This window comes from Salmo trutta, chromosome 18, assembly GCF_901001165.1.
Source record: "Salmo trutta chromosome 18, fSalTru1.1, whole genome shotgun sequence".
NCBI classification, from domain to species: Eukaryota; Metazoa; Chordata; class Actinopteri; order Salmoniformes; family Salmonidae; genus Salmo; species Salmo trutta.
Window position 1 is genome coordinate 19,519,583 of NC_042974.1, and position 10,394 is coordinate 19,529,976.

General features: G+C 43.7%; 1 protein-coding gene across 2 annotated transcripts; it reads right to left on the reverse strand.

Annotated features, from left to right (window-relative positions):
* Positions 1 to 1,633: 1,633 nt before the first annotated feature.
* Positions 1,634 to 6,173, reverse strand: LOC115152953 (forkhead box protein J1-B). 2 transcript variants are annotated; one of them, XM_029697901.1, is made up of 4 exons: positions 5,637 to 6,173; positions 5,384 to 5,549; positions 4,473 to 5,113; positions 1,634 to 3,516 (listed from the first exon to the last, which is right to left on the reverse strand). In XM_029697901.1, exons 3-4 carry the CDS (start codon positions 5,040 to 5,042, stop codon positions 2,668 to 2,670), a joined length of 1,419 nt encoding a protein of 472 aa, XP_029553761.1. In that variant the 5' UTR covers positions 5,043 to 5,113; positions 5,384 to 5,549; positions 5,637 to 6,173; the 3' UTR covers positions 1,634 to 2,667. The 2 variants fall into 2 exon arrangements, with proteins under 2 accessions (XP_029553761.1, XP_029553762.1); XM_029697902.1 differs by having other exon boundaries at positions 5,384 to 6,173.
* Positions 6,174 to 10,394: the final 4,221 nt, after the last annotated feature.

A 10,394-nucleotide genomic window follows, 5' to 3' on the forward strand; every position in this document is an offset into this window, starting at 1 on the left:
TTAATTGCTGGGGGAAAGCTTCTGGGTTTAGCTTAACAATAACATCACTAAACCCCATTCAACACAGGCTGCTGAGAGCTTTTACATGTAAAGTGTTCTGAACAGACAGACATATGGACACACGTAGCAGGCACACACACACACACACACACACACACACACACACACACACACACACACACACACACACACACACACACACACACACACAGGCACGAACACAAACAATGTAAACCATTGTATCACTGGTACATAGTACACTGAGAAGCACAAGGATGAAAAGAGCAAAGATTGTCAAATGGAACAGACCCTCAAATGGAACCTGATTTACATGTCATGCATAAACATCAACATTTTAGAAAGGTCATTGAGGTGTATTTCCTTAGCCACTCCCCTTCCACTCCTCAGATTCCCTTCTCCTGTCCTCTATGTGTTATAGGGGTCTGTATGCACCCCGCTAATCAGGGTTTGGCCATAACCCCCCCCCCCCCCCCCACACACACACACACACACAGTGATAAAGTTGTGTAGCATAAGGCCACTGTGACAGGCCGGTCTTGTTCCTGGTCCTGCAGTCACAGCGTCTGCATTCTGGGTAGCGCTGGTCTTAGAGACAGGGTGAATAGAGCTGCAGGGACCTGCCCCATGGAGATAAGGTTATCTATTCAACCATGGGACCAATATTTAAACCACACACACACACACATTTACAAACAAACAGACATGAACACACACACGCCCCCACACACACACAGAGACACACATGCACACAGAAAGACAGACACACACACACACACACACACACTGACTGAACCCCACCTCTCCTCAATGTGCCCCTCAACAACAAGCGTTAGTGATCCCTTGACTTGGGAGAGCAGGTTAGTCTGCAGACCAGGCTAGTCTGAGAGACCAGGTTAGTCTGAGAGACCAGGCTAGTCTGCAAGACCAGGTTAGTCTGGGAGACCAGGTTAGTCTGGGAGACCAGGTTAGTCTGGGAGACCAGGTTAGTCTGAAAGACCAGGTTAGTCTGGGAGACCAGGTTAGTCTGAAAGACCAGGTTAGTCTGGGAGACCAGGTTAGTCTGAAAGTTCAGGTTAGTCTGGGAGACAAGGTTAGTCTGAAACACCAGGTTAGTCTGGGAGACCAGGTTAGTCTGGGAGCCCAGGTTAGTCTGGGAGACCAGGTTAGTCTGAAACACCAGGTTAGTCTGAAACACCAGGTTAGTCTGGGAGACCAGGTTAGTCTGGGAGACCAGGTTAGTCTGAAACACCAGGTTAGTCTGAAACACCAGGTTAGTCTGAAACACCAGGTTAGTCTGGGAGACCAGGTTAGTCTGAAACACCAGGTTAGTCTGGGAGACCAGGTTAGTCTGAAAGACCAGGTTAGTCTGGGAGACCAGGTTAGTCTGAAACACCAGGTTAGTCTGAAACACCAGGTTAGTCTGGGAGACCAGGTTAGTCTGAAACACCAGGTTAGTCTGGGAGACCAGGTTAGTCTGAAAGACCAGGTTAGTCTGGGCCTGACTATGATTGAGATATATTGTCTTCCCATCTATCAACAAGCTGTTCTTGACCCTTATTGACCAATGAATTGCATCTTTGACTTTCATATGCAGTATGGCAAACGAATGAGGTAAAACATCTAAATTGCCATTTATTGCATTGAGGTATGATTGCATTTTGAACAATTTATGAATTACACCAGAATTACATTGAAGACATTGTATCAAGTTTGAGCTGAACTTCACGATTGACTCAAGAAGTACAAGCCTTTCATTGGTTCATCACTTTTCCCAAACAAGATACTTTTTTAAAATGAATCATCCTTTTAAAACATACAAAATTATAGTAACTTGAAGTAATCAATCAGAAATCAATATCACTAAAAGGAAGCCGATCACCCCAGAGAGAGAATTTAGATTTCTTCAGTATATCAATGGGTAGCCTAATCCTGAACAGACTCATCGACAGAGTTCAATCAAATGCAAGATTGGCAGAATAAATCATGGAAAACTTGAACAAAAGCGTCTGTGCCTGCCAAGGCTGTGGTATTGTTGTCAAACAATGGAGTATTCAATCTGTGTCATTGCATGTTTTATGGAACAAGGGCAAATAGCATTCTGACGGACAGCAGAACATTAGAAATTGAAATGTATTCTATCCTCAAACAAACCCGTTGTCTCTCATATGCTTGGATATTCTGATTGAGGCATTTCAGTTCATTTATGTCCCTCTCTCCACTTCGCCATAGTCTATGACTCAAAAGACTCGTGCCCAGCCAGACTCTTATCATAGACTCTAATGGATATATATTAAATTGACTACTTGAAAAGCATATTGAAATCTGATCTCTAGGTCCGACTACGACCCAACACCATAAGTGCATCTCCACTTCATTGACTTCTCTAGTCCTCCAGTCCGTGATCAAACCAGAAACATAGATAATCTTAAAGTCCTAAACATACAGTATAGATCTCTCAAAACATAAAGAAAAAAACAGCATGTATATAAGACTTTATGATGCTAATGTAGCAAAATAGTAGTCTGTATGTAGGTCTCCTGGCCCACCGGTGATTTCTGACTTTCCTGTCCCAGCATTTGCTGTAAGAAAGCCGTGGCTAGGTCCTGAATCCCTTGGTTAATGGCTGGCGTAACAGTGGTTGGTCTGTCACAGGTAGGCCTCAGCCCTCTCCCAGGGTTGTATCTCAGAGAAGAATCCTTCACACAGCCCAAAGCCCTGATCCAGAGTCAGAGGGATAGCCTGTGCCTCCTCCTTCATCTCCTCCCAGGGGTGCACCTCCTGCTGCTCTGGGAACAGAGTCACCTCCTCGAACTGGTGCAGGTGGCTCTGTAACAACTGATCCTGGCTCAGCTGCTGCTGTTGAACGTGATGGTCCCCCATGTTACTGCTGTCACATCCCACTGAGCCACTCAGCTCCATGTAGTCGTAAGAGTAGTGGGTCTGCTGGGTCTGGTTGTCCCCCTCTCCACACCACCTTCCCAGCCCAGCGGAGTGCCTCCCCTGCAGGGTCAGGTCCAGAGAGCAGCCCAGGGAACTCAGAGCAGTGTCGATGTCCAGTTCTTCGAACGTACTGCAGTTACCACTGAGGACGTCATCAAACACAGACGCCAGGTCAAAATCTCCCCTCAGAACTATATCTGCGCTGTGGGCCTCCATGGCTAACAGCGGGGATTTGTGGGTCCGCGCCATCTTGCCGTGTTGCCTTGGAGAAGGTTGTTTACGCTTGCTGCTGGCTCCAGCTCCTAGGTAGTGGTAGCCATCTTGGCTCCCCTGAGTGCCTCTATGGTAGCCAGTTTCCTGGTTGTGTAGGAGCTTGCTCTGCCTGTTAGTGTTGTAAAGGTTGGAGGACATTCTCCTTCTCTTGAAGACTCCGTTAACAAACATGTCAGCGTACTGAGGGTCGATCTGCCAGAAGCCTCCTTTCCCTGGTTCATCCTTCTGCCGCGGCACCTTCATGAAACACTTGTTGAGCGAGAGGTTATGGCGGATAGAGTTCTGTTAGGGGAGGGGAGAAGGGGGGGAGTGGAGATGGGGAGGGGAGAATGGGAGAATGGGAGGGGAGAAGGAGGGGGAGTGGATAAGGGGAGGGGAGAAGGGGAGGGGGAGTGGAGAGGGAGAGGGGAGAAGGGGAGGGGGAGTGGAGAGGGAGAGGGGAGAAGGCGAGGGGCACAGAAGAAGGGGAGGGGAGAAGAAACAAATGTGTTAAATCCATGTTGCATGTGATGTGTATATAATAATCTAATTTGATATAGTGCGTGTGTGTGTGTGTGTTCGTATGCGTGTGTGTGTGTGTGTGTGTGTGTGTGTGTGTGTGTGTGTGTGTGTGTGTCAAATAGAGAGAAAGGAGAGAGAGAGGGCCTTCTAAGGGGGAGGAGGAGTTATTGTTGTTGTTTGTGTAGGAAATGTACCTAATGAGGCTTTCTAGTGTAGAGCTCTGTGCATTTCAAACATGATCAACCATGCTTAGCTGCCAAGGGAGATCTCACAGGGATCCTCATTAACACACACACACACACACACACAAAACCCCCTCCCTAGAGCAGTAAAGCCCCTCCCTAGAGCAGTAAAGCACTTGTGTCTGACCCCCTGAGATAGAAGCCTGACAGAGATCTTTCGGAGGGTAGAAATAGCAGAGATGTACTCTTATTTGAGACACCTTGGTTTATAAAATGATAAATGTAAATTCAAATGAATATCACTAGGATCTAATAAAATACAGTATAAGTTACTGTTGATGATTATAAGTTACTGGATGCTTATAATAAATAACAGGAACAATGTGTTTTAAATAGATTTTTGTGTATTAATATTCTTACAACAAAACAACAGGTTTAGTATGCATATTGCAACCCTTCTGCTAGCCCTTCTCTGGTCTCTCTCTTCTCTCTTCTCTCCCTGTCGCCATTTAGCTCATCAATAATAGAGTGACAGAGGATAACCGGGTCATTTACCTGCCAGCTGGGATCTGCGTGTCTGTAGTAGCAGAAGTTGTCTGTGATCCAGTTATAGATGGTGGAAAGAGTCACCTTGGGCTTCTTGCTGGCCTGCATGGCCATACAGATGAGAGAGGCGTAGGAATACGGCGGTTTGACTTTGGGGTTCGTTTTAAAGTCAATCTCCTCCGGTGGGATGATCTGCGCCTTGATGTGGTGGTCGTGGTGAGGGTAATTCACCAAACGCACGTCGGTGGAGTTACTGCCAGAGGTAACCGGGCTCCCGAGGCAGAGAGGCATCCCGGTAGCGGCGGTGTCCCCCGCTGGAGGGCTGGACGGGGAGTCGGTTCCCCGGGGATACAGGCGCTGGTGGTAGGAAAGCAGGTGATGTGATGGGTAACCGGAGCCAGTGCCGGTGGGTCTTTCCTGGTTAGCGCTGAGGATGGAGAAGTTTTGCAGCCAGTGGAGGCTGGTCAGGCTGTCATCCAGGTGCACTGAGCCGGCTGCGCTGTCCTGAAGCTCCGGCTGGAGGTTCAGCCATTTCTCCTTAAACTTGGAGGCGATCTCCGGACTCATCAGGACAGGCATTCTAAGCGTGACGCACCGGCCGTTCAATCGCGAAGATGTGGAAATTTTGAAGGACTGTTCAATGAGATGTCCTGCAGCAAAACAAATATTGAAATCGACCAAAACCACATAAGAAAATTGCATTTGAGCCACTACCCCATTACAGTAGCCTATTTAAAAACACACTATATAAAAAATACTATTTGTCTCAACAGTCGAATTCGAGTCACTACTCCCATTACAGTAGCCTATTAAAAACATTCTATATAAAAAAAGCCTAATTTTTTTTTCTCAAAATGCCAACATGTCAAAACATGACAATTAAACAAGTGATTATAACACAGTAGGCTATATACCCTTACCTCAAAAACAGGTCAGCGATAATGCTCAGGAACAGTGTACACCTGTTGCAGCGGTCGGTGATCGGTCGGTCCCTGTGCTCTATTCTCCTAGGACTCCGGAGAAGCAGCATCTATCTTCTGCGCAACAAGTGCAGAGGGGGAAGGCTCACCTAAGCATGATCCAGCACTTTATATAGAAATGTAGAAGATTATTTAATCAATTTCAGTCGTTTTTGCATAATCCATATTATTTCAATCCCGGCCAATTGCTCACCAGAATGATACACGAAAAGGACTCGGTGCTGGAAGGATCTTGGATGCTCATAATAAAGGTGGAGAGACTCCCCACGAGCCCTTTAAACGTCTTAGAGGTCTCTGATTGGTTGCCTGCTCTCCAGGTTTCTCTTGTCTTGACAGACAAAGCTGATGTGCATGAGGATATGAGGAGCGCTCTCAACTGCTCAACCAGGAATGTATCATTATACCGACATTAGACTGGCCTATGTTAAGGTTACATTGCGGAATACAAGGACAACCACAAAATCAACAACAATTGACTTCTCGTTCTTCTTTCCTAAAGGCTATTGTTGTCTCAAGCCCAATTCTGATCCAAGACCTGTTGAGAGCAATATGGCGCGACAATGCCCCCACGGAGCGCTGAAATGTCGCGCCACAAGTCCCGCGCGTGTGCTACACTTTACCCTCAACCCTCAGCATTCCATACCTTGTGTCAACATTTAGCTAACCCCTTATTAACTGTAAGTTATCAAATAGCACCATCCAACTGCAGAGGGAAATCTGAGAGGGAATTCCTGCACAATAGCATCATAGACTAGGCCTACTATAACATATTACGGTATCGGAATCATTTCATTTTAAATAATGTACTTTATATTCAAGTTGTCTCCAACTATAATGCTTGTGAAATAGAATACAAAATGACTCAAGTTGCACAACTTCACTCCTAGGGAATTAACGTAATATTGGGGATGACCTAACAAATTAGCCTACTCCAACAAATTATTGCAATTTTGAGGGATTTTGTATAATCCCTATGGACATCCAGTTTTTCTCTTTACTACAGTCCAGTTTATAAATGACAAAAAGAAAAACTTCCTCCATCTGTTGCCTATGGAAAACTATCTCAGCTCCTCACATAGGGATGCACTGCCGCTCTGTGGAGATATAGTGTACTGCAGCTTCATTTGAGCCAGTTTGCGACAGCAGGAAAATAATCCTCCAGCAACAAGAAATAATTCATATGCATTTTTGTAGTGGTTGATACATTTTTAATATGGGAAAATCAAGTCTGAAATTTCAGTGAAAAAAACTAAAATGCACAACAACTATAAATGTCCTGTATTTCAGGAAAGTTATCCTGCAACAGGGTGATCATATTAAGATCCTACACACTGTACCTAGACAGCTGAATCAATTTGTACTGATATGAGAAAACTGGACAGGTGAAAGCAAATTCCCAGCAGGTTTGTGCATGTAGATCAATGCAAATGAAGGATAGGGCATGAGCAGAGGAAACCACATAAGACATTGAGATGCTGCCTATGGTGGTTTCAGCATCTTCAAACAGATGGCCCCAGACCTGAGCCAGTAACGGAGCAGGCATTTTCTACAGGTTCACAGAGATGAAGGATCCTAACCTGACCTGACCTCACTCTCCCTCACGCACAGTGACCTGTCCTGCAATATTCACCCTTTCACAGGCCTCATTTAACCTCTGTTGTAGTTGCTCTGAATCCATAGTCGTGGTAAGTAGGGGTGCTGAGGGTATTAATATATTAATATGAATTATTTATTTATTTATTTTGCACAAAAGTAGAGCACTGGGCCTTTACTAGTATTAGTGGACCAATATAGCGGGCATCTCTGCTTTGGCATGAAAGGTAGTTGTATAATTAAGAACAGTATCTTGCAGGATTCAATAGCTGGAATTGTAAGAGTTGATGCCCTGTCCTCTTCTCTTCTAAATGCATTCCAGAAAGAACAAAACCCTGTCTGTCCTCAAATATTTACATCAAAAGGCGTAAAGTTATGAGCGAAGACACAAAACATCCACATCAAATTAAATATTTTTTTTGCTCAAATAACATGTAAAACAACCATTTTTTGTTCTGTATTAATTTACCATCCACTTAATGTAAATGTACATTACTGTATTGTACATAGGCTGGTTATCTAGGTTTGTACCTGTAGACTTTCCATCACCATGAAGAAAAACAATGCACAATACAGTAATTGAGTACATTGAGACATCAAGTGGTTTGTGATGATGTGATGATGTGGTGCAGTTGGTAGACCATGGTGCTTGCAATGCTGGGGATGTGGGTTTGATTCCCATGGGGGATCAGTACGAAAAAGTATGTAAATGCAACTTATTTCTATGTGAAAACTGAAATGGTCTATTCATTCCTTTTCCATTTTAGTAGACACTCTTATCCAGAGAAACTTACAGTAGTGAGCGCATACATTTTCAAAGTGAAAAACATATATCAACCAAGTATTTTTATATCCACAAGTATTATCAGATAATTATCAGACTCAAGTTACAAATACTTGTAAACACTCAAGTACATTTAGGTTTAAAAAAAAACACAAATGTAGTGCATCGCCCAATACATTTTTCGAATGAACTGCCGACATGCCTACATTTCATTCAAACAATACAGTGAATCCACAGCCGGTCACTGGCTGAAATCAGTTGATGATAGGACTTAAACAAGTTGGAAATGTAACAAGTACTGACATTGTTTCATATAATAGCACTCACAGCTTTCCCCCACTTTTATTTTTTATTTGGACATTTATGGTCCGTTTCCATATATTTTAGAGGCTATTTATACAGAAAATTGGTATAAAATCTGTATAAAGTATATTTATAATTATATGACAATATTCTAGGTTGACAAACATGTTATTACTCAATTTCTGATATATTACATAACTTACGCTACTTTTATTTTCCTGCTTTAAGTAAAATCAGGATTATGCCTCTACTGCCATTCATTCTAATTAGACTGGTTAGGATTTCTCCCTGACCAATATGGCTGCCATTTTCATTCATTCTGGAACTTTGAGGGTTTATGACAGTAATTGTAATTTAATAGAATCTCTACTGTGCTTGACCTGTAACAGGGTTGGTGGTTGGAGCGCAGAGCTGGCTGTTCCCTCTCAGTTGTTACATTGGTGGCAGTAATGGGAAAATACTGCAGTCTCTCAATCATTACACTGTTAATAGTGGGCATACTAAAGAGCCTTTGGTCCATGCGCTTGTAGAAGAGCGGGTTCACAAACAGTAGGCCTCGTTGCCTGAACAGATCTGGGGTAAAGCAGAGCTGTGAATGCTGGGACAAAGAAGAAGTGGGTCATGTTGTGAGAGTGGAGCATGAATGAGTGCATGTAAAAACTTAGATAAGCCAGTCCAGCTGTTGCAGGCTGCTCTCTGTCACGGAAAGAAGGAGGCACCACATGGTTTCAAAATCCCACTGGGCACAGACGTCAATTCAACGTCTACTCCACGTTGGTTCAATGTCATTTCATTGAAATGACGTGCAATTAACGCTGATTCAACCAGTGTGTGCCCAGTGGGATGTTTCCAGGTTTGTTTCTGGTCAATCACGAAGGGCCCTGGTGAAACAAGGTAAGTGTTTGACCAGCTGTTCTTATGGTTGTGAGAGGCAACAGCAGTGTTTGTCAAGAGAGGCCTATGGCATACAGTTCGTCTACAGACGGGGGTCTGTTGTAATAGGGGATGTCTTGTAATCTATCATTATTCACCTGTTTTGCATGACGTCTAACCCACTTTACATGAGGACACTGAAATCAGGCCACGGTATATGGTCTAAATATGATGTCCTTAAAGGGTGATCATAAAGGTCATCAGACCAATCAAAAAGGGGATTATAGTACTAAAAGCGACAACACTGACCATATTCATAGAGTCCAAAACTAGAATTTGACGGTTTGGTTGTGCGCTGAGGATAGCTATGTTATATTGATCTAATGCCCTTTTCAAAGGGACAATTTCACCAGCAGGTGTCTCCATTTCCAAAACCTAACGCAACCCACGCAAACACACACACACACACACACACACACACACACACACACACACAGAGGCTGCGCGTAAGAGAGGCTGCACAGATAACAGGATGTTTACAGTATCCAGTTTCCCACAATCCTTGTAGGTTTATTGACGGTATTGAGGGTTCGTTTTACACACAGTCTCCTCCAGGGATCATCAACTAGATTCAGCCTTCAGGACGATTTTTCTTGAGTAGATGGTCAGGTGGCCGGAATGTAATTACAAATAATTTGTCAACTGCAAATTGACCGGAAGAAGCCTAAACAGAAATACTATTTGACTAAAACAGAATGATTTCAGACCTTGCTGACATTTGTATATGGTCACATACAGTATGTCTCTATTATGCCTGGGAATACCTTGGAACAGTTTTCCTAAATTAAAATCACCTGGAGATGATTTGCTGGTGTTTTTACAGTCTTTTACGTCCAACAATAAAATAACCAAATATATCTATTATTATTTTTTGCTCAGAAAACGCCAGCTGGGGAACCGTTGTCTACTCCCTGTGGCTGCAATGTTATTTTCCTTTCACCTTGCATCCACTTCAATGCAATTTAGGCATTGGGGGCTGTTGTTAATATGGGTCTCATTGGGGCCATTAAATGAAACCTTGTTTTTCTTATGAGAGCTAATTGGGATGAAACCGTGTGCAAACTAGAGGCTCAGTACATAGGGTGTATGGACAAACAGAGAAAATGATTGCAGATTCTCAAATCTGCACGAGCAGAACGAGAACAAGTCACACATGCAGTAGTCTCGCGTTGCCATACTTTCAAAATCACGTCGTTGTAACGCCTGGTTCTCGACGAGGCTATGCGTACAGTAATAGAGTCTACGACTCTATTACTGTCTACGACTCTATTACTGTACGTATAGCCTCGTTGAGAACTAGGCGTTACAACGACGTGATTTTGGAGGTATATATAGACA

Excerpts from the sequence above, each read along its gene's own strand:
- LOC115152953 (XM_029697901.1), bottom strand. The coding sequence starts at position 5,042 with ATGCCTGTCCTGATGAGTCCGGAGATCGCCTCCAAGTTTAAGGAGAAA. Across the intron at positions 3,517-4,472 it reads ACGCAGATCCCAGCTGGCAG|AACTCTATCCGCCATAACCT; the intron begins GTAAATGACCCG and ends CTCCCCTAACAG.